Source organism: Parasteatoda tepidariorum, chromosome 4 (genome assembly GCF_043381705.1).
Source record: "Parasteatoda tepidariorum isolate YZ-2023 chromosome 4, CAS_Ptep_4.0, whole genome shotgun sequence".
In the NCBI taxonomy this organism is placed as follows: Eukaryota; Metazoa; Arthropoda; class Arachnida; order Araneae; family Theridiidae; genus Parasteatoda; species Parasteatoda tepidariorum.
Genome location: NC_092207.1, coordinates 37,019,596 through 37,047,545, shown reverse-complemented (window position 1 = coordinate 37,047,545; position 27,950 = coordinate 37,019,596). Strand labels below are relative to the sequence as shown.

General features: G+C 29.9%; 1 protein-coding gene and 2 long non-coding RNA genes across 3 annotated transcripts in view; all 3 read right to left on the bottom strand.

Moving 5' to 3' along the window:
* Positions 1 to 1,234: 1,234 nt before the first annotated feature.
* LOC110282870 (uncharacterized) lies at positions 1,235 to 3,772 on the bottom strand. The gene is made up of 3 exons (XR_006226055.2): positions 3,723 to 3,772; positions 3,544 to 3,585; positions 1,235 to 1,453 (listed from the first exon to the last, which is right to left on the bottom strand). It is a non-coding gene; the product is annotated as an uncharacterized lncRNA (long non-coding RNA).
* A 2,941-nt stretch (positions 3,773 to 6,713) lies between these two features.
* Positions 6,714 to 15,787, bottom strand: LOC122270920 (uncharacterized). The gene is made up of 5 exons (XR_006226054.2): positions 15,506 to 15,787; positions 13,938 to 13,955; positions 10,540 to 10,554; positions 8,707 to 8,724; positions 6,714 to 7,213 (listed from the first exon to the last, which is right to left on the bottom strand). It is a non-coding gene; the product is annotated as an uncharacterized lncRNA (long non-coding RNA).
* Positions 15,788 to 18,677: 2,890 nt separating this feature from the next.
* Positions 18,678 to 27,950, bottom strand: part of LOC107449576 (intermembrane lipid transfer protein vps13D-like) — a 21,753-nt gene continuing 12,480 nt past the window's right edge. The window contains exons 9-13 of the mRNA XM_071180312.1: positions 26,819 to 26,836; positions 23,267 to 23,281; positions 20,856 to 20,873; positions 19,358 to 19,372; positions 18,678 to 18,759 (exon numbers count right to left, since the gene is read on the bottom strand). Coding sequence (XP_071036413.1) covers positions 18,710 to 18,759; positions 19,358 to 19,372; positions 20,856 to 20,873; positions 23,267 to 23,281; positions 26,819 to 26,836 — 116 coding nt within the window. The 3' untranslated portion in view covers positions 18,678 to 18,709. The remainder of the gene's footprint in view (positions 18,760 to 19,357; positions 19,373 to 20,855; positions 20,874 to 23,266; positions 23,282 to 26,818; positions 26,837 to 27,950) is intronic.

Here is a 27,950-nt window from a genome sequence, read left to right as displayed (position 1 = left end):
ATGAGATTAGCAAAATTCCAAAACAATATATTAGAAATTAAATTTCTGTACTCTTGTTAGATACTGTCATTAGCAAAATCAATTTTTTGCGAATTTTATAGCAATAAAAAATTAATCACGAATTTAAGAAAATAAGTTTGTGCATGGCGTTATTAGCAGTATTAATGGTACCTGAATAAGTATTAATAAGTATTAATTGTACCTGAATAAAAGACGTGTGGAACTAAATCTTATTAAATATTATGAATCAAATCGGATTTTTTTTAACAATTTTTAATTGTGAGGTTACAATCTCTGATGATTAGGAAACAATCGGGATATTCGAATTGCGAAAGCGAGCAGGGAGCTCTCTAATGCTTAATAAATAAATGTCAAAAATTCGATTGTTTAAAACTGCGTTATCTGATTTGATTTTATCTCTTTTCAATTTTTCGCGTAACGTAGAACTAGAAATTTTAATCTAATGCCAAGAACAGGGACTAATATAGGGGATATATCTTTATATCTATCTTGCAAAGAATGAAACAAAGCTATAAATTACTGATCTTAGTGCTGCCATCTAACGTTGAAATTATGTAACAATTATGCACACTACAAAAGCTATTTTTATTTAATTTTATTTCACTAAATTTAATTTTTAATGTTAAATAGTTTTTGTATAAATCCTCATATATCCATAATTTGAAAGATTTTGATGTCAAATATATTCTAAATATTTATGAAATTAGGAAAACAATGACTTACATATTTATAGCACATATTTGTTAATGCCAAGTGAATATAAGTTTCAGTTACCACTTAAGCTTTAAAAATGTAATGCGAAATGTTAAAAATGCAAATGTTTTCCTTTTCAGATTCAAATATTAATAATTATATTTTAAATATATTATGGTAAACAGAATTATCCTACTCTATTTTATTCTTGCTGTTGAAAGCAAAATAAATCCTAAGAACAAAGTAATTGCGCTACCACTTTTTCTTCCCTTTGAGAAAAGAACCATCGTTTTAATAGGATGCTGGGTGTGAACGGGTTAAAGAAGCAACCCTTAACCCTTTCACGTGAATTTTCCAGAATACTTTGCTTTTAACTAGTTCAGTTCTCGCCAAGAGGAAAGGATATTTGAATATGTTAATAAAAAGAAAAAGATTTGTATAGCAAAAATAACTCACGTTTAACATAGCATGAATTGTAAGACATGATATCTATTCTTGCAAAATATCAAATAAACCAGCATTATTTCATAAAATATGTCTCAGTATTTATTATCATGCATTAATTTTGTAGCACAGATTTAAAAGTGTATAAGTGAATTAACATCAGTATCAGTATATTTATTATTTATAATTTTGAAATATATGATTCCTGATTGGCTGATTCTTCTGCCATCTGAAGAAAACAATTGGAATAAGGCATTTTTCGAGAGATTTTAGTCATTCACTTTTCCATGAGAAGCTGGAAAAAAAATTAAACACTCAATAATCTATTAAATAAATTATTTAGGTAAAATTTATAATAAATTTATGTATACAGTAGAATCCACTTCTAACGAGCCCACATTCAACGAGATTCCGGATTTATCGACCGTCCTCTTCAATTTAACGAGAGAAATAATTTGGAAAGCGGAAAACAGTATAAAAAATAATGAAAAATTATGTATATAAAAAGTACACTCCACTTATAACGACCCCGCATTCAACGACATTCCGCATTTAATGAATGAAATGCAATGTTTTGCTTGATATAATGTCATAAATGCATTAGAACTCTTTATACAAATAGTTTTTCCTTTCGTTTTTTTCGGCTTTGACGTGGGAAAAATTTTTGGAAGCGCATGTGACAGTATCAAAAATCATGGACAGTAAGCAAAAAAAAAAAAAAAAAANAAAAAAAAAAAAAAAAAAAAAAAACCGGCCACCCTAAATAACTTTTGATGTAATGATCACATTTTCACGTTTTAGAATTCAATCTTAATGGTTCGAAGGGGGTGATCTCAAATATGCTAATTAATTACTGCAGACGATATTTTAAGCTACGAGATCAGAAAAAAAAACATTCTTTCTCTGAATGAACATACATTTTTAGAGGTGGATTCAGATTTGTAACCCCCAAAATATAGGCGGTAGCCACAATCTGGGAAATATGGTCCCCATGGTTTGGCCAGAAGAGCGATCCAAAGTTTGGACCCCTTAATGTTAATTTTACTTTTTGTGTACTTAACCATATATCTAGAACTTTTTAAGAGAATTGAAGCATTTGTGCACGCAATTATAAAATTCGTTTATCCAAAGGTAATCCAGTCGAATTATAACTTTTAGTTAATATTTATTATCTTTTTGTTAATTTTTTAGTAAGAGTTGAAAAAATTTTAAATAGCAAAGTATACAATTTTTACATCATTTTAAAAAATAAAATTTTTAGTGGCAAAATACAAATTTTGAACGAGATCGGTCGAATAGTTCTTGAGAAATCGAATTTTGAAAAAGTCGTATTTTTAAAATTTAACCTATTCGACCAATTTTGTTCAAGTTTTGTGTTTTGTCATTTAAAATTACCTTCTTTAAAATGATGCGAAAAATTGTATACCAAAATTCAAATTTTTTTTTAAATATTATTAAAACAATTAATAAATATGAATAAATATTTACAAAAAAGTTATATTTTGCATACAGTTATCTTTGGATAAACGAATTTTATAAATAAAGTCAAAAATTTTTCAATTCGCTTAAAAAGTTCTGGAGATATGGGGAAATACGCAAAAAATACAATTAACATTAAAGAGCTCAAACTTTCGACCGCTCTCCTGACCGAACTATTGGAACCATGTTTCCCAGATTGCGGCTACCCCGTAATCCTTCTTCCTAATCCTAAAATCCTAATCCTTCTAAAAAAGGTATGTTTATTCAGAGAAAGTACGTTTTGGGTCTGGTTTCGTAACAACAATTAAAACAACGTCTGCACTAATTAATTAGCATATATGATGTCACTCCTTTGAATCATTAAGATTGAATCTAAGAATATGAAGATCTGATCATTAGATCAAAAGTTATTTTGAGTTATCCTTTTTTTTACACAGATCTGAAGGCGAAGGAAAGTTTTCCAGATTCCTGTACCCATGGTATTGCTCGGTGATCGACCATGGGACTCTAGATTTCACAAATTTTACGAGCACCATGTACTCGTTGGGTCACAGCGGAGTTGAAGATCGAACCCCGGTACTTACGAACCGGAGTCCGATACTCTAGCCACTGGGCAACCACGGCTCTATTCAGTTTTTTTAAAATGTAGAAAAAGTTGTAGTAAAATAAATATAAATTTTAAAACTCTTATATGAAGGAGAAAAAAAATTTTGCAATACGTAATTAAAATATGTAAACTGAAGCGATTAACGAAAGTTATTTTCTACTTTTAAATTTTTTGTACTTACTTTTAATTCGCATTTAACGAAACAGTGGTTATTTAAATAATAGATACTTTTTCGCACAGTTTTGTTGATCTGGTTTTAAAGTTTTGCAAATAACTGAAATAAATGGTAATATACTTACTATTCTAGAAATTTTATCCTTGTCTGTTATGTTGACCCTTAGCTAAATTTATTAAAAGAAATAAAATTAGTACTAATATCAAATATTTGTAATTAAATTATCTAAAATGGGCAGTAATTTTTATTATACATTTTGCAAGTATTAATTTCATAAGAATATATCAGAAAAATATGCCATACCATCATTTGCAACATCTGAAAAATAAATACAGTTCAGGTGTATTTTTTCAGTAAACAATAAAGTAGAAAAGAAAGTCGTGTAAATGCTAAAGAATTTAGTTGTTTTTGATATTATATAGGTACATATATTGAACTTCATAATTACTGAGAAAATAGTTGGTTTTTTATCACTTCCTATGTTTAGTCGCACTTTACAGAGGCTTTTTTAGTAAAATGTAGCCTAATTCGCTTAGATTTTGAGAGGAATTTGTTATTACTACAAATATAAATGAAAAGAGTAGGATGTTTCCACCAGATAGTGAAAAAAAGTATTTTTGTTAAAATACACTGATGGAAAAAAATACACTGATGGAGAAAAAAAACATCCTAAGATTAAGAAAAAATTACTGCAAAGCAATAAAATTTCGGCAATGCGTTTGTCTGAGTAACATATTTAATTGATTAAAGTTTCAAAATCAAAGGTTTAAGCAATTAAGAGAAAAATCTTTTCAAATGTGAAGTACTGGCACTTTAATAATCTGTATAACCATCAGAATTTTGAATGCAAACAGGCATGCATTGTGTCAGACAGATGCCGTATGTCATTTTGTGGGATGGAGTTCCATGCCTGTTGCATTTGGTCAGTCAATGCGGGGATAGTTAATGCTGGTTGTGGATGACGCTGAAGTTGTTGTCCAATGATGTTCCGTACGTGCTCTATTGGTGAAAGATCTGGTGAACTAGCAGGCCTAGGCAACATACCGACATTCTGGTGAGCATGTAGGGTTACAACAACAGCATGAGGGTGAGCGTTATTCTGTTGGAAAATTCACCACTGAATGCTGCTCACGAATGGTAACAAAACAGAGTGATGTACAAATAGGCAGTCAAGGTGCGTGTAATAACCACAGGAGCGCTGCTGCTGTCATAGGAAATTGCACCCCAGACCATAAATCCAGGTGTAGGTCCAGTGTGTCTAGGCCGAAGACAGGTCGATAGCAGGCTCTCACCTGGCCTCCTTCTAACTAATATGCGGCTATCACTAGCTGTATCACGAGCTGTACTTGAAGTATCCGATTTGTAACAGTTGTGTCACTGAAGTGCCAACTACAGCTCGAATTTCTGATGCAGATGCAGTGCGGTGCGCCACAGCCATACACGTCGGTCTTTCCTCAGAGTAGTGCCACGTGGCTCCCTAGAACCCAATCATCTTGAAGCAGTGCCTTCGCTTGACCTCTGCTGCCAACAATCATGCGCATTGGATACCTTTCTGTGCAGTCTTTCTGCAATATCGCGGAAAGAAGAATCCACCTTCTCACAGCCCTATTCCACGACCACGTTCAAAGTAAGTGAGTTGTTGATAATATACGTCTTCTAAAAGGCATTCTTGACAAACAGCAACTCCCTATGTCAAAATTTAACGAAAAATAACGTTTATGAACTGTAGAACACATTTTTAAGGCAACCCTGATTTGCATGTTCACAGTGGCGCTANCAATTTTTTGAAAAGTTTTTTGAGCTAGCTGAAGTAAGCCGGACACAATGATTCTGTCATCTAACATACTTTGATGTAGCCTTTATTTGCATAGTGATATAACCATTTCAGTTTCTTACTATATAAATCTGATGATAGTGTCGCAGTTTCCATTGTTGATCGTGTATTTTTATTGGCTGGTAAATCACGAGGTAGGATCCAGTTTTTCCTTATTCATCTTCATATTATTTTGGTTGTTATCAGCATAAAATTAATAAAAGTCATATAGGTATTGTTTTTCTATAAATATTTTTGTATTACTAAATCGAAGTTACGCTTTCAATTCAAGAATTTAAAACTAAGAAAATCGTTATTTCTTAATTAGTTAAGATTAAATTATTATTAATTAAGATAAAATTATATTTCTGAACATGAGTTCCCATGCGATTTTAATCCTGATTATCTGCCTTAAGTCCCCTAGCAGTTTGTATCAACATTCATGCGACCCCTTGTATTATAAAACGTTTTTAAATTTATAAAAAATAGACTAAAAAAATTTCATTAAAAAAACTGCAGCTTGAAGAGGAAAACCGACTGCAGTTTTGAAATTAATTAAAATCTGAGTAAGAAATTTCATACAAGAGGGGAAAAAAATTGTCCCCCAGTGTAAACTATTTCAATATTTACAATTATAGATTATATATGCATTAGTTGTTACTATTATTGATTTAATAAATTTGTATTTACTGTTATTGATATTTAATTGAACTTTTAAATTCTTTGCAAAGTCCGAAATATAAATTTGTACATAGATTAAAACAGAACTGTTTAAAAGCACTCAGTACACATTAAACTTAACATTTTAAAAATTTTTCAAACTGTTTAACACAATCAATTAGCATATATATAAGGAAAATTCTTTTCTGCAAACTAATTTCCTATTTCATGGTCAAGTTGCTGGTCGTTTTTTTTAAATAATAAAAAATAACAAGAAACGCAAGAGGAACTCGAGACTGGTCAATTATATCCTAAGGAGAAAAAAAAATAGGGAAAACATCAGAATATTATCGCATTTCGCTTTAAACTGAGTCATGTAATTCGGTGGTTTTCCATCATACTTCCTTAATATTAAGCAAAGTTGTCAACAAAACAACAAAAGAGCAATGCTTCAGTTATCTTTTTGAAAAAAAAAGATCATTTTCCGCATTGTTTTAAGTATCTGATGATGACCTTCAAGAAAAGGTAATTTTAAAAAGGCATCATTATTATGCATGTTAGAAAAAGCGAAAAAAAAGGGAAGAGAAAACGGGAATTTAAGAATGCCAGACTTCCGTGTTTAAGGATATGCATCGTCTATTATCCTTTATATTTCAAAAATTTTCAAAAAAATGATAATAATAATTATATTTTGAGCAATGTTATTCCTGATAAAAATTTAAAATTACATAGTAAGCGCTTCAAGCAATAAAAAAAAGTAATGGGTACCGAGAACATTTAAAAAAAGGCTATGCCAGTCATTGTTATATTATATTTTATTATATTATATTATATATCTAACAAAAAGTTAGATATCAGGAACTCTAGTCCATAGCAGCCATATTTCGCTTCTACCAAAAATGATTTTCTTAAATGAAAGTTGATCTACGAATTTTAGGCAGAAATATTTTTAGATTTTGCTAGTGCTTAATTACACCATCATAGGATTATCATCCATTTATATATAGGTTTAATTTACTTATATACAATGATGATCGAAATCATGCTAAAGCAAATTTGAAATCTAAGAATGAAGTTAAAAAGCATAAATTTTATTATCACTTCAAACATAAAAGGAAATTTTCCTTAAATATAGAAGAATCGACAATTATGTTAGTCTGATTTGCATACACAAAATTAATATATTTTGCCGTAATAGTTTATTTCAATTCAAAAACAAATCATGATTATTTATAACTAATTAGAATTTAAAGAAAACAATTTAAAACACTAATCATATTATTAAGGAATTTTAATTCAAACTTACTTGCGTTCCCAGTAGCTAAATGAAATAAATAAAAATTTTATATACAATATTTATACTTTCAGAATTTTTGGCATCATAACTGTTATTTTACCTATCCAGATATATCGGTTGAATATAGTTATGAAGCTTGTAGAAATGATGCTATTTCTACCCTTACAAATACTCAGATTGATAAAAATGAGAAGAGGAACTTAATAATTTTCTTTTAGCTTTAGTACCAGCAATTTTCAAATTTTTCCATGAGATTGCAATATTTATATAAGAATGCTTTTTTTAATTATAGTGGTATTGAAAAAGAATCTTTCAGCTTATTACACTTAATTTTGAACAATGAAATTTTGCATTGGTTTAAGAACACCATTTCTAAAAGCTTCAAGCATTATCTTCCAAATTTGGTAATTGCACTTCAACATGAAGAAGAACAGTGATACCGACACATGTGACCTATGACGTCAGCGCCAGCTGATCGCTTATAAGCAAAATGGCGTGTTAAAGTTGAGCTAGGTTTCTCCACATAAGTTAGAATGTTAATTAACGTGAAGTTAATTAAATACAATGCCGTATCGCATGTCAAATTTGTTAAAATAGAATTCTTTTTCGTCTATATCTTCTACTTAACTTAGATTTATTATTTGTTTATGCATTTTATTGTAACCATGATATATTTTTGTTCTGTGTACCTGGAAACTTCGATGCATACTTTATGTTCTACATGGCTTCATACTAATAATATTAGTAGACTGCTCTCACAATGTTAAAATCACACTCACTTTGAAACCAATATCTTTCTGATTTAGCCCCTCAGCACGTGACGTAAAAGAAATGGTAAGCACTTTTGGCTACTTATTCCTATATTTGGCGATAATAGTAGGTAGAAAAACATATTTTTTCGATGTCATAAAATGCTTTTTGAAAAGGCACTTGGAATTTCAAATTTTCCTCTTAGTGTTGAAACTTAAGACGAAAAATAGACCCTTAATGACAAAATTACTTTTTTTTAAATTAAAAAAAAATTGAATAAATATTTACAACATCGATTATTAAGCTTTCATTCGTATATTTTATGACTAGCATTTAGCAAGTTGGTCAAAAATTTAGGATATTTTGAGTAAAGTTTATAATAACTTCTAATAAACAATTCATAACTTAAAAATTAAATAATATTTCTAATATTAATATGTTTTGTAACTTTTAAATAAGAATAATGATCAGTATATTTTTGATGAGATTGCAGCAACTCCAGAAACTCAACTTCGATCTGCCGCACTTTTCATATAGTTTCATTTCAAGTAGTGAGTTTCTGCTTTTTATCACTACTTTGAACTAGGTGCCACTTATCGCAATGTTTGGTGCACTTTTCATAAATGAAACTCACAGTAATAAAAACAACGAAAACAAAATTAAAAAGAAAAATATGTATAAATGTATAAATATAATATATATGTATAAATGTAAAAATATGTAAATATGTATTAAAAGGAAATATATATATATATATATAATATTACCATCAGTGACTTTATCAACTGAAATTAAAAAGAAAATTGAGTTTAAGTAATATCAACTTAGCTACGTTGAACAATCCGGCCTCATGTGCCCAGATATTTTATACAGTTTAAGTTTAACATTGAACAATGATTTTAAATAATCTTTTGGCAAATCTCAATTCCAAATTTTGTAAAAGCCCTAAATTGCGATGTATCTATATATTTACATTTTTACATCAGCTAATTTTTGTAGATGTATCTTTGTTTAGAATGCAAAATATTAAGTTTTTTTTTTACATCAATTCGCATTCAAATGTGTTGAAAATGCCATCTCAATGTCACTATCTTCTAGATGATCTAGAAAAAAGCCGGAAACGGTTTCACCACCTAGATAAATGTTAATGATGAAGATTTTGATATTTTTCGATTAGGTAAACAGCGAAAATGTATTTGAATATCCTTAAATGTTAAGATACTCATTGACATAATAAATAGGAAATAACACTCAGTATGTTTCTAGCACTTCAAAACAAGGCGCCCTTTTTCAGACATGAAGGCGAAGAAACAAAAGTGATTTGAAATATTTTTTTTCTTCCAATGGCAGGCACTGAATCTTTGCCTATACTATGCCAGAATTGTTGCTCATTTCGCGTTACCCAGTGGGCACCTGTGAACCAAAGTCACGGAGGCGAGCAACACTGCTCACGCCACACTGCCACAAACCCGTTTATAGGGTGGGCCACATTCACACATCATACACACACACACAACAGAGGACAGTACAAAGAGAGAGAGAAACATCCATGCCCTGAGCGGGATTCGAACCCGCAGCCTATGGCTTCGCAGTCAGGCACGCTAACCGCTTGGCCACCAGGCCGGCGATTTGAAATATAAAACGTAAAGTTACCTATGAAAAATAGAAAAATTAAAGGTGAGAAATAAAAATTAGAAAAACCGCAATAGCCGACTGAGAGCTGGGGGAAAAAAACGAACTAGAAAAACCATAGTGGTCGAGAGGGGAAACTCAGGGTATAATGAATTTCCACGCGCTATGAAAAGGTGGAGAGGGACTTATGTCGTTAACATGGGAATCAACAAGGATATATCCGTTATCAAGAAAACGAAAATCATTAATTAATCATACGAAAAATCACACTCTTAGAATCATGAGCATAAATTCAATTTCGACAAAACCGAAATTATTTCCACCCCAGTCACATCAGCTCATCTTGATGCCCTGGAATCTTGTTTCATTCATATGAATGCTGATTCTCTTGCTGACGACATAAGTTTCTCACCACCTCTCTATAACGCATGGAAATTCATTTTTCCCTCATTGCCACTCTGATTTTCCTTCTGTTTTTCGTGTTTTTTTTTCGCTTTTCACTATTGGAGTTTTTCCAGTTTTTATTTTTTCTTCTTTAGTTTTTCCTTTTTCATTGACAAATTAACCTTTTATATTTCAAATCACTTTTGTCTCTTCTCTGTCACGTCTGTTCAGTTTTGAAAATAGGTGCTTTTTATTGAGTGCTTAGAACATGTCGACTGTTGTTTCCAATTTGTATATTTTCGAAGCGAATGAAGTTTTTAATCGAGTAACATCTTACAGCTCTGGGAATTATTCATTTAATACTTCATATAAATGTTTGATATTATAAATCCGAAATGATTAGTTCAGAGGCTCGTAAACTGTCATTTAAATAACTGATAAGAAAAGCTTTAAAAAAAAAGATCGAAAGATAGTGAAAGTTAAAACATTTAAACAAAGCTTTTTGAAAAATATAATATTTGAGTTTAACATTTTTGCATGTCATAGAATGTTTTCAAAAATAACTGATTTATGCAGTCACTTACTTCCTTTTCCTATTTCTGTAAAATAAAGATAGATAAAAAATTATGAAAAATTTTGATTAATTGCTTGTTATTTTTGAATAAATGCTTGTTACTTATACTAACCTCTTCGAGACAAGAGAGTCATATATGCATTCTCAGAATGGCATTAATCAAATTAAAAAAGATAGAAATGGTGCAGCCAAACTATTTTTTTAATAGTTTATTATTTGGCGGGGTAATAATATAGCTTGATTTATGTACTTCCTCAACTATTTAGTTCGAAATAAAAATCATGTAGTTAAACTTTGACCAATCATTATTAAATATATTATAATTAAAGTGAAAGCAAGAATGAAAAAAATTGACCATACCCACATTTTAACGACCACTCTTTATTTTTTTTCCATTCTGATTCTATACAAATACATTTATGACTTGTCCGTCCCGGAAAGATTAAAAGCAGGATTTTATGTTTAGATTTTTTAAAAGCTTTTAAAATTTAAAAGCTCTCTTAAATATGTTCAATTTAAGCTTTTGTAATAATCATAATAATAAACAATAAAGAGTTCCAAAACATGCAGCACATTCTTAAAACTTAAATTACATTTTTTTCAAAAAGCATATATTTTTCAACATTATCTCCTCTTAGTCTTAGATGTTAATTACCATTTTTTTTCTTGAAAAAATAGTTACATTTTTAAAAAGTTTCAAAAACTCATTTTTTGCAGAAAAAAAATATTTTATTTACGAATTTACTTCTAGAAAATTAAAGGTAAATCAAAAATTAAATAAAAAGAATCAGTTGAAACAACCACTCCCTGAAATTAGTTTTACATTACTTTTATTATAAGTTGGATAAAGTTTCGAGAGTCTCAGTATTCACAGCTCACTGTATGTAGCTTACACAAATATCTAATTCGATTAGGTATTAACCTCATCGAGACGAGCGAGTCATATCAACACCTCCTAGAAGTAGGAAGGCCTCAGCACGGATCAATTTAGTAGTCCGATGTGACGAAGTTAACTGCGCAGTAGATGAAAAATAAGAAAGACGTCATTACGTTCGGGGTACTAAGCTGCGCAGTGGTTGAAAATACGAAATATGTCATTACGTTGAAAGGATATTTATGGTAACCCGTGCTGAGGCCTGCTCTTTTCTAGGAGGTGTTGGTCATATATGGACTCTCAGGGTGTCGATAATCGGGGTAAAAAAAGATAAACCTGGCAACCAAATTATTTTAAAACCAGTTTATTTGAGGTGGGGTAATAATAGTTTGCTTTATTTAATTCCTCATTATTTGGTACGAATTAAAAAAATTTTAGTTACAATTTTAACACACATGGATTGGATGTGCTTGATTTAAAGTGGAAGCAAAAATAAGACTGACAAATTCGCCATGCCCAAATTTAAGCTACCGCTTTTTATTTTTTACTATCCTGATTCTGGACGAATACATTTATGACTCACCCGTCCAAAAAAGCTTAAAAAAATTTTCATAAAAGAATCTTTTTTTTGAATGCAAAAATGACCAACGTCTCCTATAACCAAAAGCCTCCACACGGTTTCCTATTGGTAGTCAATCAGACCAACGTGAAAGTTAAATTGATGCTGGATGCTGGACATAGGTGGGAGCTCGGTTTTTGGCCCGAAGGGCCACCAACCGATTCATCGATACTGTTGGTCATATAACTAGGGCGTCATAAAACTAATAAGTTCTGTAATGTTGAAGAAAATTCCAGTCCTTGATGGTATTCGGCATGAGGTGAAATGTAAAACATCATTCTGAAGGGGATATCCCCTTGAGTACGGATTGTAGTAAGCTGAGCACTTCCTGATTTTTTAGCAGTTCCTGCAGTTCTTTCACTAGTGAGACTAGACTAGTCGATGGGCTGTAGATGTAGGTGAGTTTAATTGTTCACAGGAGAGGCATTTAATAAAAAATCTATTAAAAATTAGAAAGTGGTAGGAAATGTATCTCTAGTAATTTGTTTGATTTATGAATATGATTGGTTTGTCTTATTTACTTATCTACCTCTAGAGATTCAATTCTCAAATATATATGATAAATTTCCCTCGGTAAAATAGAATTCATGGCCTCAGGATCCCAGATAAAATTTGATGATGATGATGATGAAAATAGAATTTGCTAAGGTCCATTTAGGCCTCAGATGCCCAGTTCTACAACAACGAACGAACGAAAATAGAATTTGAAAAAGGGCCATAATGGCCTCATGACGCCAAGTTCCACTACAACGAGCGAACGAACGAAAATAGAATTTGAGTTCATGCTCACAACTGCAGTGATGCCAACTTGCTCCGGACAGCGGATAAATATTTTCAAGTGGTAGTTTCTTATTGTATGATTCATTGTTTAATAAATTCTATTTATTAGGTTTTAATCCACCAGTATTTCTAAATAATTCGAAAACCTATATAATACACTACTTTTTATACTTTGTCCTGTCATCAATTATGTCTTTCATTTTTCAAAAATCAATATTGTGCATATCAAATCATGTTTTATCTTTATTTTTAATATAAGTCTACAATCAATATTTCTAATGTTATGTAAAAACGCCAATTTGTCATGTTGAATTTTTTCATTGTTTTATTATTTCACAAGCAAACGGCTTGATTTTTTTTAATGGCTACCACAATGCTTGCCAAATCAATGTATTTTACCTTACTGTATGTAATTTAATGATGAATGGGATAGGAGCCCAGTTTATTTAAATAAGGAAGAAAGAAGATATTTTGTCCTGTTAAACCTTTTAAAATTAAGCATATTTAGCCAAATATCTGCGAATTTTATTTCGTAGTTATTTACCATTTTTTAAATTATTTTGCAGTTTCCGGAGCAGTTGGCATCTCTGCAACTGGTTCAATTTTTAAATAGTCTGCGCAGACTACCTATAAAAAACGGTGTGCGTGCTTTCTGATGTAGGAGGCCATGGTTAGACCAGAGTGTCCCAAATTTAAGTTCATTTGCAGTCGTGAATACACCAACCATAACAATGAGAGTCCCAATTATTTGGAAAATTTGTGAACTTAATGTGAAGAATAAAATTTTTAATATTAAAATTTTTTTTCTTGGTGTATACATATGCTTGAAAATGAATAAAACAAACTGAATGATGGTTACAATTCACTATTATTAACGTGATCAGAGAACCGTAATTCTTTATTCCTGAATTAGTTATTTTATTTTGAATTGTAAAGCTCGATGAGAAATACTTTTTAAATAAATATACGAAGCAACAAGGAAACAATCTTATTGAATACAGCAAAGAGTGATGGCAAAAAAAAGTTAGAATCACAAAATAAAATATTATGCTCAGATATTACTTTTGAAACTTCTGAATTTTTGTATTCATTTAAATGTATAAGACGTTAAAAAATAATTAGAAAATCAACATACCAGTTGCTGCATCACCAACTGAAATTAAAATAGAAGATTTATAATTAATGACAATTGGAAAAGCTTCTCAATTATTTTAACTTTATTATATACAGTACTTTTTAAAACTAAAATTGGAGAAAATACTTCATAAAAAGTCTACAACTGAGAGAACAGGTTTTTCCGTGACTATACCAGAACATAAAAGACTTGAATATATTTGAAGAAAATATTATAAGATGAAATAAAATAAGTTATTGCCTCATAAGTGAACAGCAGTAACCCCTGACGAAGCTACCGTGAATGTCACTTTAATTTCTTTTTAATATATAAAATGGACAAAAAGAGAAACGGACAAAAAGAATAAAAAGAAAGACGAGAAAAATTAAGAAAATCTATAAGTTTTATTTACTGTGCATAAGCTGCAAGCATATAGAACTCATAAAATAAGTTCAAAATGAAATGGAAAACATGGAAAAAAATTACAGAATAATAAAAAAAGGAAAAAAGAAGAAAAAATTGAAAAAAGAAATATATATGCACCGAATAGTCATTACATTATGACCACCCTGCTAATAACATGTAGGACCACCTTTAGCCCTCAAAACTGCTAGCACCCGCCGTGGCATTGATTCCACAAGGTGCTGATAGGTAGTCTGAGGTATCTGTACCAAGCACTCACCAACTGGCCTTGCAATTCCCTCACATTGCGAGGGGGTAACGTGGCAGCACGAATTTGGTTTTTCAAGTAGGACCACAAATGCTCTATTGAATTAAAGTCAGGTGAATTTGAGGGCCAAGACGTGACTTGAAAGTCACTGGAATGTTCCTCGAACCAATCCATGACGATTCGACTCTTATGACTTGGTGCATTATCCTGTTGGTAAACAACATCCCCCACAGGAAAAACTGTCGCCATGAATGGGTGAACCTGGTCTGCAACTATGTTCAAGTAGCTTACTCGGGGATTGTTCTACGAGGATTATGGGTCCTAATGTGCCCCATGAAAACATTGTTCCTGGGCGAGAAACCATGAAAACCTGGGCGAGCCCATTGTTATAGATGGACGGTGGTCATAATATAATGGCTCTTCGGTGTATATACACATATATATAATATCATCAGCTCACACGAATATATTCGAAAAAAGGAGTGCTTTCTGATATTGCATCAATGTAGCCGAAGCAAAATATATCAATACAATAGTGTAAGGAGCAGTAAAAAAATTTTTGCTTTCACTTCAGTATAGATATTTATATTGTTACAGTATTATGGTAAACAAAGCTATTTTGTTTCTGCAAATTAGTAGTGTGCAAAAAGTGAAACAAAATATCTAAAATATGCACATTTCAAATTTCATTCAGTTTTCTTTTATTGTCTTTTAAGGCATTTAGATACATACATAATTTTTTTCTCCATTTTTTAATATAATTATAATAACATTTTTTAAATAATAAAACACAATCTTAAATTTTCAAGATTTTTGATCTTTGAATTATTATTATAATTAAATTTTTTCTAGGATTGTTTGATTACTTAAAGTACTTAAAAAAATTTAAATAAGAAACTTGGCAAATAAGAATAGTTACCTGCTCCTATGATGTCTGCAAAAGTAAAATTATTTTTTAAAAAATTAATTTCGCCAAATTATGCAACAGTTTCTTAATTTAATAATTTTATAAAAAAAATTTACTTACCACCTGAAATTACACAAAAAATATTTTTTTTTATCTGATGTAATGACTCTAACAATTTTCATAATAAAATGTTATAAAAATACTAATATCTTTGTTATTAATGTATCAGAAGTGACATCTTTTGCTAATAAAATTTTACAAAAATAATAATACATTTGTTATAAATGTGTCAGAAGTGACCTTTTTTTATAATAAAAATATTGTTTTTATAAATAGAGAAGTATCTTAAAGAAATTTTTCAAATTATGAAATATATGGTTGATGACAATTTTTCTATTTTAACCGTCAAAATGTATTAGGTTTTCTTATTTCGCTAACAACTTATATGCTACACCAAAAGCGGCTTGATAACAATGTCCATTTGGGATAACTTCTTAACCTTTTCGGGACGGGTGAGTCATAAATACATTCGTATGGATTCAGAAACAGGATGGAAAAAAATAAAAAGTGGTAGCTTAAGTTTGGGCAAGGCTAATTTGACAACCTTATTTTTGTTTTCACTTTAAATCTAATACAGCCAATCTATGTCTGTTAAAAGTGCAACTATTCTAAAAGTCTTGGAACTATTAACTATTAGGAAAACTATTATTACCCCTCCCACAAATAAATGACTCGCCCGTCTCGAAGAGGTTAAATGAAAAAATATATTTCTAAATTATTTTGTTATTCAAATAAAATGTCAAAATGTAGTAGGATTTAATATTTCGTTAACGACTTTTGGGCTACTCAAGAGTGGCCTGATAATAGTGTCCATATGAAAAACTCTCAGATGTAAAAATATATTTTAAAATTATTTTGTTTTTGTCACTCCCAAATAAAATGTCGAAATACATTAGGTTTTGATGTTCAGTAAAAACTTTTGTGCTACTCTAAAATGGTCTGGTAAAAGTGCGGCTTTGAAACAAAAGTTCTAAAATAAAAATAATATTTTTTTAAATTATTTTTCTGTTCAAAATTTATTAGGATTTGATATTTCGTTAAAGACTTTTATGCCACACAAACGTAGCCTGATAATAGTGCCCATATCAGATAAGCTCTTAGATATAAAAAAATATTGCATTATAAAATTATTTTGTTTTTGTTATACAAGATATCAAAATATGTTAGGTTTTGATATTTAATTAAAACTTTTGTGCTGCACAATAAATGAAAAGATACATTTTAATTTTTTTTATTCAAATAAATTGTTAAAATGTATTAAGTTTTGATATTCCGTTAAAAAAATTTTGTGTTATATTGATAAATGACCTCATAAAACGGTTCATTTGAGATAAGTTCTCAAATAAAAAATATATATTTTAAAATTATTTTTTTACTCAAATAAAATGTCAAAATGTATTTGGTTTTTATATTTAGATAAAAACTTTTGTGTTACACAAAAGTGTCATGAAAAAAGTGGCCATTCGAGATAAATTCTTAAATAAAAAAAATTCAAAAAAGATAATAATTTTTTTAATTTAATTGAAATATCAAATTATTAGGTTTTGATATTTAGTTAAAAACTTTGTGCTACGCAAAAGTAGTCTGATAAAAGTGGCTATCTGTCATAAGTTCTTTAATGAAAAAATATATTTTAAGATTTTATTATTCAAATAAAATGTCAAAATATATTTGGTTTCTCCTTTTTAGTTAAAATTTTTTTTGTGATGCAAGATAATCTGACAAGTTCTTAATGAAGAAACACATATTTAAACAATATTTTCCTGTTTGTCACTTAAATAATGAATTGTAACTGTATTTTAACATACATAAATGTTCGATACATAATTAACTGTGAAAACTTTGATGCGTAATTACATGAGAAGTTTGACTTTGACTACATGATAAGCTGGAATGCTAAAGATAAATGAAACAAAAAAAGATTTATCTTTTTCAAAAGTTGTGTAATGGTTTAAAAAATAAAGAATTATTCTAAGTACATCATGGTCAAAATTGCATCTCCAAAAGAACATCCTCAAATGAATGACACACAAAAAAAGATAAATGTTGTATAATTTATAACACGCTATTTTAAAACTAAGTATTAATTATTTTAAAAAAATCTTTGTGGTTCTCATGCTTTTATTCGCTAAAGTCTAACAATTCGGAAAAAAAAGTAATAATAGATAAATAAAAACACTCTGAAATATGCAATTAAACAGTATTTGCAGCTGTTTTTGCATGTTTAAAACCTAATGCGACTCTAAATTTGAACAGAAAGAGTAAGAGTTTATTAATCACTATACGCCTTCTCACTTATGATTTGCTAATTTCTTAGTGCTTAAGACTAAGAAATCGGAAATTTAAAAAAAAATCTCTAAAATCGATAATCAAATTGTATGTATGGCTATTTCTATGATTTTAAAACCCGCTTTGGTCCTACAGTAGACTCATCGCAAGACTCGATTCCTAAAAGATCACTGAAGTCAAGCAACAATAGCTGCTGTTAGTGAGCGGGTGGGTGACCACTTGGATCAACCTACGAGAAGATATAGAGTGAGCAGTATCGGTTTAAACTGTTAGAACTAACAGTAAATGGCTCGCCTTCATGCGCAGATTGCTGGGCTGCGCATGAAGCATGTCTTAGTAACATTTTCAGATATGTTTTCCATATCGTCGCCAATGGCTCATTATGCAGCTCTTGAATAGAGTATTACAACTACTCACACCCCACTTCGAATCAGGACTTAAGTAAATGGAGTTGATAAGAATTATTGCGAATGATTCGCATACGCTTCGGTGCATTCGCATACGCTAATATACGATATTTAACGGCTTAGTTCACACGTTTTAAATAAAACGTGACTCTAAACATACACAGGAAAGATTCATTGATTGTTATATAAAATTTCACTTATGATTCTTCTATTTTTCCAAGTTTAATAAATCCAATAGGGGAAAAAAATTCTTTGGAATTGGAAAATAAGCAGCATTTTCGGCTGTTTTTATATGTTTAAAAAGAAATTATACAATTTAAAAAAAACGGAAATGGAAAATTAAATAGCATTTAGAACATAACATGAAACTGGGAGATATTCGAGAATATTAAATATTTTGTAGCTATATGCTTTTAAAAACCATTCAATTTTTCTGTTTACAGTAAATGAAGAAAAATTCCTACGCTTTAGGTAAATTTAAAATTTTGAAATCTGACTTACCTTTTTTTACTGCCAAATAAATAAAGAAGCTATTATAACTACTTAAATTTCAGTAAATAGTACAAGTTTATGATTGGCAAGAATATTTTTGTGTGTTTATTGCTTCGATTTAAAATTTATTCTTATCTTTTACATATGCCTTAAAATATTTATTAAATATTATTTGAGACACAATTGTTGAAAAACGTTTTTATTTTGTTAAAAAATATTTAAGCAATACAATTGTTTAGTTAAATTATGAGTTGTTTCAGAAAGCGCCTAACTTTTTACATAGTTAACATTTTACTTTTTATATTTTGCAAGTATTTTTCCTAGTAGAAGTGAAATTTCTACTTTAATATTTTGGTAATTTACTATTTTGTAAATATATGAGATTTAAAATTATTTTAAACATCATCACATGCAAATAATCAAAACTAACCGATTTCAATAAAGATCCGATTACCCTGATGATAATATCTTTGAATTTCGTAGTTATTTTTCTCTGACAAAAAAAAAATGTACCCAAAAATAGTAAAAGTTTCCAATGTGACGCTCGTAATAAAAAGAATATTTGAAGTTTTATAATAATTTATATAATTTTATCTGGAATAAAATATTTACTTACGATTATTTCGTCCCGCTGAAAGTAAACAAAGTGAACAAATATAGTAAAAGCGAATAATTTTAAAAGAAGTGTCGCGTATTGAACTTCCTAATTTATAATTACTTTTCTTTTTAAAAAAAATTAAAATCGTTATATTTTACAATTCGATTTTTTCTATCATCGTGAAACAAACAACAAAACAATAATAATTAAATAACAAAATGTTTTTGTGATATTTTTCTTGTATTTGTGCTATAGGATTGGTTTGAGTTTGGCAACGTTTTAGTTGAAAATTAGGCGAAAACCGATGGCATTCCAGTACAACAAGATCTTTGATGATTTTAATCCTCACTTTGCTCTTCCTCATATTAATAAATATTTTGATTCAGAATAAAGCTTAACAGATGTTTCTAGTGCAAGATGAGTGCATGCCAGTACAACTAGGCCTTTGATGATTTAAATCTCTCCTTCACTCTTCCTTACCTCAACAAGAATTGGTTTGAGTTTGGAAACGTTTTAATTGAGAATGAAACTTATAATCAGTTTCCCGCAAAAAGCGATGGCATTCCAGTACAACTAGACCATTGATGATTTCAATCTCTCCTTCGCTCTTCCTTAGCTCAACAAGAATTGGTTTGAGTTTGGAAACGTTTTGATTGAGAATGAAACTTATAATCAGTTTCCCGCAAAAAGCGATGGCATTCCAGTACAACTCAGGGCTAAAGAGAATAGAAGGGCTAGTTCACTNTCAGTTTCCCGCAAAAAGCGATGGCATTCCAGTACAACTAGGCCTTTGATGATTTCAATCTCTCCTTCGCTCTTCCTTACCTCAACAAGAATTAGCTTGAGTTTGGAAACGTTTTGATTGAGAATGAAACTTATAATCAGTTTCCCGCAAAAAGCGATGGCATTCCAGTACAACTAGACCTTGGATGATTTCAATCTCTCCTTTGCTCTTCCTTACCTCAACAAGAATTGGTTTGAGTTTGGAAACGTTTTAATTGAGAATGAAACTTATAATCAGTTTACAGCAAAAAGCGATGGCATTCCAGTACAACTAGGCCTTTGATGATTTCAATCTCTCCTTCGCTCTTCCTTACCTCAACAAGAATTGGTTTGAGTTTGAAAACGTTTTAATTGAGAATGAATCTTAAAATTAAAGGCAACGGCATTGTAGTACACCTAAATTTTTGATGATTTTAATCTCCTCTTTGCTTTTTCCCACTTCAAAAGTGATTCATTTAACACTGGAAACGTGTTTCACTTCTCTTAAATATGACTTTATTATACCTAAAGTGTATAGATTACTGTTTTAAATGAAAGTTCTTAAAATTGCTTAAGCAAACGGCCAAAGTTTTGAAAACGGGGCACAGAGTATGCTCTCAAACTATGTAAACACATTGAATGTTGACGCATTTCAAAGCTTTTAATCACTCTTTAACACATCAATTAATGCATATTATTAATGTAAAACCCATGCAGCTGAATGAGAACTATTCCTTATAAAAGTGTTACTTACCATTAATGGTTCTGCGAACTGAAAAAGAAATTAAATAGATAAAAAAAACATTGCCTTAAAACTATGTTGTTCTCAGATTTTGTAACAACTGATATTAAAATGCCTTATGCCCACACTCTGTGTAGACAATGGACATAAAAACTTTGAAGTAAAAAAACTATATAGTTTTATATTGATTATCATTACTTTTAAATATAATACCATTTATTGTGGGTATTTAAAAATTCGACCGACAAATTCAGAGGGACGATAAAAGATATCTAGTGGCGGGAAAACTTACCATAAAACGTCAGACAACAAATCTGGCTGAGAGAGAGAAAATCTCGGAAAACCCACTCAAATCTAGACATCATGCTAGATAACAACTACAAAAAATGCTATAAGCTTGCTAACTCTTAAAAGTCTAGTTTGATAAATTACACTGGGAAACAATTTTTTCTGTTGTTTAAAATTACTTTTAACAGATTTTAGATAGAGTATCTACCACTACAAAAATATTATACCAATTCACTAGTATATAAGACAAGCTAACTCGAATCTATGATGGGGTACGTACCTTTTCATAGATGAAGGTTGACATTGTCGATATCTACTATCCCTACATTAGTGACCCGGACGTGATGTGAACACGCCTACCTTGACAGAAACGCCCACTACGATTTGAACACGCCTACTTCGATGGATGGTTCACTCTGAACAGTTGATTTGCCACTTGTGACTGCGACATTATCCACCTCCTCGCACTGTTGCTACTCAGTTTCGATCACACATAACGTGTTACGTATACACTCGACTGCTAAAGGCAACACATTAGCGACCACGACCATTAACTTAATACAGCTCTCACGATCAGCATTTGAAAAGTCCGGTTATCTTAATACAGCTCTCCCGGCTTCTCACAAAACAGCAATGTATCAACTAGTGGTATCCGTTCATCGAATTCTATCATAGTTAAAATTCTGGTGGGGGAGTACTGTAGAGTATCTACCACTACAAAAATTTTATACCAATTCACTAGTATATAAGACAAGTTAACTCGAATCTATGATGGGGTACCTTTTCATGGATGTAGGTTGATATTGTCGATATTTACTCTCCCCACATTCTGCATCGTTGCACATTCTGCATCGTTTTTTGAGCAGGTCATAATAGGGAAGTGTACCTAATCGCTCACGATGACATTTTTCCAGACATGGGTTCCCATTCAATTTCAATTCTGATGATCAATTCTAACTTTCCTAGAAGTTTGTCGCAACATTTACGTGACCTCCTGTTACATGTAGCGCTCTTAAACTTGTCTATTTTTGCAAAATATCGATAAAAATATTATTTAGAAATATCTGCAGTTTCAGGGCAAAACTTATTTCAGATTTGAAATATCCATACCCGAATTTAGGCAATATCAAGCATTCCTATAAACACAATGAGACATTTGTATCCCAATGTTATCTATAAAATTGATCGAAGTTGCACCCGTTGACGTTATTACACGATGAACAACGACATAAAAATGATTCCCGTATGCCTAGTTTGTCCGCAAAAGGCAAACCAAGCTATAAAATATTCCGGTGTGTTATTTGAAGTGACTCCAAAAGACAAAGTCACACGGACAGAGATATGGCCTATGGCCATGGAATATTGGTTCAACACGTTTAAGCCACTTCTTTAGATATGCTTCATAAGGGGGGATGAAGCCTCTAGGGGGAAAACCCACAGCTGTTTAAGATAAATAGCATACAAGCGATCAATTTAGGTAAAATAAACAATTGACCTCACTTCTCTTCTATAAATTCAGATCCTGCATGTGTTTTTCGCCATTTTCATCCTTTCAACGTAGTAGGCTGTTTCATGTTCTATGGTAAGTTTTCATTCTTTTGATGTCCTTATCACATCTCTGATGTCTTTATCAATCGAAATTTCGAAAACTCTGTATACATATTTTGGGCGAACTACTAGGAGTTCTGAACTTGATAGAAGAGATGTGTTAAAATCATTGTTTCCAATCATTACTTATTTTTTTAAAATAAAACATTATAGATATTTGAAGAAATAAGGAATTTGATATTTAATATATTTGCCAAATCGTAAATATATGTTTGTCAATTTAAAAGTGAATTTTTTAAAAAAAAACTTTTTCCAATTAAAATGACGAGTTTCATTAAAAAAATTTAAAAATAAATCATCAGTTTTTTATGTGTTTTAAAATTTTACGCCATGTTTTTTTTTTCAAAATTAAATTTTTTTATTTTTCGCAATTTGTTTTTATTTATTTTTAATTAATACATTAATGATTTAACTTTAATGCAAAATAGTTTATTATCAATATATTATCAATATACATATCATTATTATAATATGAAAATATATATTATTTTGCAATATAATATATAAAATAATAATTTTTCACTTACTTCCCCTAGTAGCCTCTGCAACAATATAGGTAGCATTTTATATAATAACAAGATCACAAGATTATTTAAATGAATAAATAAATAAATTCATTTACATTGATTATTTCATTTCAATTTTCATCTATTAATTTACTTTTATTTAATGAAATCAATATCTTTTATTTTCCTTCACTTTCGCTCATATACGTGCAAATTATTAACAGTTACTTCTTCTTCCTTAAAATCCCATTATTTAAATAATTTCATTACCATAATTCCCATAAATTCCTTCTTAATAACTGATCATAAATTAATACTCATTATTTGACGTTGAATTTAATTCCCCTTTGACACAGATTCTGACAAAATTTAGTAAATATAAGACTGTTTGTTATAGTTAAAAAATGACAAAATATATTTTTGATTTTAATTGGAGCAGCAGAAAAAAAATATATACGAAAGACACCTGTATCCTGTCTGCTTTAAAAGGTTCATGCCTTTTTCATATTTTAGTACAAATATAATTCCGATAATCTAACAAACTTTTTAGTAACTCTTAGACTGTTTGCTATAGTTACAAAATGCAAAAATATTCTTTCAATTGTGATTAAAGTGCCAGAAATAAAAATTTCTGAAAGGGACATCGATGTCCCATCTGCTTTAAAGGGTTAGGAGTAGCATGTCTTTTTTTTATATTTCAGTACAAATATAATTCTGATAATCTAACACGTTTTTTAGTAACCATTAGACAGTTTGCTATAGTTAAGAAATGCAGAAATATATTTTTGATTGTAATTAAAATGCCAGAAATAAAAATTTATAAAAGGGACACTGATGTCCCATCTGTTTTAAAGGATTAGAAGTAGAATACATTTTTATATTTTAGTGCAAATATAATTCCGATTATCCATCAGATTTTTTTTAGTAACTATTAGACTGTTTGCTATACTTCAAAGATGAAGAGATATATTCTGAATTGTAATTAAAGTGCCAGTAATAAAAATTTATAAAAGTGACACCGGTGTCCCATCTGCGTCAAGGGCTTAGAAGTAGCATGCATTTTTCATATTTTCTTGCAAATATAATTCCGATAATCTAACAGGTTTTTTAGTAACTATTAGACTATTTGCTATAGTTCAAAAACGAGGAAATATATTTTTGATTGTAATTAAAGTGCCAGAAATAAAAATTTATAAAAGGGACACCAGTGTCCCATCTACGTCAAAGGCCTAGAACTAGCATGCATGCTCCATATTTTAGTACAAATATAATTCCGATAATATAACAGATTTTTTTAGTAACTATTAGACTGTTTGCTATAGTTCAAAAATGAAGAAAAATATTTTTGATTAATTAAAGTGCCAGAAATAAACATTTATAAAAGGGACACCGGTGTCCCATCTGCGTCAAAGGGTTAGGAGTATCATGTATTTTTTTGCACGACTAAAATATTTTTCAAACTTGCGAAAAGGAAGTCAATAAAAATTTCAAATTCTGTGATATGTTTCTGTTTATTTGAAAGACTCTTAAAATCTGGTACAAAATTTTTAAAATTAGTTCCTATTTTAGAATATACTGTAGCAAAGTAGTTTGAAGCAATTTGTATACAAGCAATCATTGCAATTATCCCAGACAGTTTGAAATAACAGTAAATTAATATTTACTCTTTTTATGCATTATTTTAGACAGTGTTATGTAAGTACACTGTTTCACTTAATGTTATTTGCTTATTTGTTTTTAGCCAATAAGAATAAATTTATCTAGATGGAGTTATTTAATCGTTTTTTTTTCAAACTAGCAAGTGTAATCTAAAAATAAGACTTTCTTAAAACCATTAACACGTATTTGAATCTAAATATTTGTAATTGCGCTTGATATGTATTTTTATAACTTCGATTTTAAAAAATAAAAAAGCGTATCTTAACAAGACGCTATACCGAAGGAAAATCCTTAAATAACAAATTTTGTTTACTATTTCAAAATTTAAAGTTTAACGAAAAAGAATTAGAGTAAATTACTTATTACAAGATGACTTCCCCAAAGCGTAATTCTGAGTTCACCTCATATAATTTATTTTGTATTTTGATATTTTTAAAAAAATTAGCATTTGAAACTTTACAATTTTCTTTAGGATTACCTGAACTTAGTTTCTCTATAATTTAAATTTCAAATTACCTGTATAGGTGNTCAAGAAATATATTTTTGATTGTAATTAAAGTGCCAGAAATAAACATTTATAAAAGGGACACCAGTGTCCCATCTGCGTCAAAGGCTTAGAAGTAGCATGCATGCTCCATATTTTAGTCAAATATAATTCCGATAATCCAACATATTTTTATAGTAACTATTAGACTGTTTGCTATAGTTCAAAACTCAAGAAATATATTTTTGATTGTAATTAAAGTGCCAGAAATAAACATTTATAAAAGTGACACCAGTGTCCCATCTGCATCAAAGGGTTAGGAGTATCATGAATTTTTTTGCACGACTAAAATATTCTTCAAACTTGCGAAAAGGAAGTCAATAGAAACTTCAAATTCTGTGACATGTTTCTGTTTATTTGAAAGACTCTTAAAATCAGGTACAAAATTTTGAAAATTAGTTCCTATTTTAGAATATACTGTGGCAAAGGAGTTTGAAATAATTTGTATGCAAGCAATCATTACAGCAACCAGTTTGAAATAACAATAAATTAATATTTACTCTTTTTATGCATTATTTTAGACAGTGTTATGTAAATACACAGTTTCACTTAATGTTATTTGTTCATTTGTTTTTGACCAATAAGATAAAATTTATCTAGGTGGAGTTATTTAATTGTTTTTTTTTTCAAACTAGCAAGTGAAATCTAATAATAAATAATTTATTAAACCAATAACGCGTATTTGAATCTAAATAGTTGTAATTACGTTTGATGAGTATTTTTATATATTCGATTTTAAAAAATAAAGTATCGTATCTTAACAAGACGCTATACCGTAGGAAAAACTTTAAATAACAAATTTTGTTTACTATTTCAAAATTTAAAGTTTAACGAAAAAGAATTAGAGTAAATTACTTATTACAAGATAACTTCCCCAAAGCGTAATTCTGAGTTCACCTCATATGATTTATTTTGTATTTTGATATTTTTAAAAAAATTAGCATTTGAAACTTTACAATTTTCTTTAGGATTACCTGAACTTAGTTTCTCTATAATTTAAATTTCAAATTACCTGTATAGGTGAAAGAGAATATGCAATGAAAAATTTCTCCCCACGGTAAAGCGTCCTTTTAAAGAATTCCGCAGACTTTGTATAGGTCTTGTAATTCATACACGCTTGAATTGTAAGACGCTTGCTAAGCAGTTAAATTAATCCTGATCCCAAATAAAATCACATACGTTTTTTTTTCAATAATAAATTTTTTACAAATAGTTAAGTTGATGGAGTACCTAAACGGTTATTCGACAAATTGGAAATTTCTAATTTACCGAGAATTGTTATCAAGAACAAAATTTTTGCTTAGTCAGATTGAAAACGTTTTCAGTTTTCCCTAAGTTTGAAAATACATAAAATATACTAAAGTACTTACCAGTAACTATATCGTTCACTAAAACAGAAAAACAATGTTTCAAAATGGTAAGTACTAAAACACTATAATCACACTTTTATCTATGAAGTAGAGATGGTTATATATTAAATAACAGATACTTTTGATCTGTTATAGCCATGGTTAAAAGGAACAGGGAATGAGTATAGTGAGTGTGTTAATTGTATGATTTTTCTATTTCTGAATATTCAAATTGTTTCGTTTTCTTATAATAACTGTACCTAATAAAATAATAACTAGGCTTCTAATTGTATTTTTTAAATGTACTTTCACAAATTATGTGGACATTGAAGATTTTTCCCTGTCACAAATTAACTAATGGACGAATAGAATATACAATTCTCCCATTCGCTCCATAAAGACATCGTAAGATTTATTCTTTGGTTACATTTCAGTCAACAAGAAAGACTTCTTAGTTTATCTGTTTCATTTCAGCCAATTAAAATAAAAAATACTGGATCTATTTTACTGTCTCACAAGGGTATGCGATGTTCCTACAACAGCGGTCCCCAAATGGTGTTCTGCGGAACCCTAAAGTTCCCGTGGGAGAGGCACAGGGGTTCCGAGACACAGGACTTCTTTGCGATATGTAAGACACAAATATGAGAAAAACTATTATGAATAATGAATATATATGACAAGAACGTCATTCCTGTTAAGTAACAGGATTCGTTCAAGCTGGTAAATCACATATGATTGGAAAAAGATTTATTAAATTATAGATAACAGTTGAAGCGTACTCAAAGTTGCTATGAAGAAAGGTGTTTCTAGATTTTAAAACAACTAATTTCCAGATCTGTGGTTTTATATTATTTTATAACCGTTGTTGAACAACCGACCCAATTTTTGGGTTTATGACTTCTAATGTTCAACTACGTAGCCTTGTAATTTTGAACCCCATCCAGAAGACTTCTGGATCAAGTATTGGGAGAAATTTGCCTTCGTGGAGGACTTTTTGATGGAACTAACCCGCATTTGAGTTACATGGAGAGGAAGACCACGGAAACCTCCCACTAACCTTTTTTTTTTCTTCCAGACGTGGACACGTACCTAGGTTTGCAAAACCCTTAACCGTATAGTCCACGTCTGGCAGTACATTTTGTAAAGTAAATTA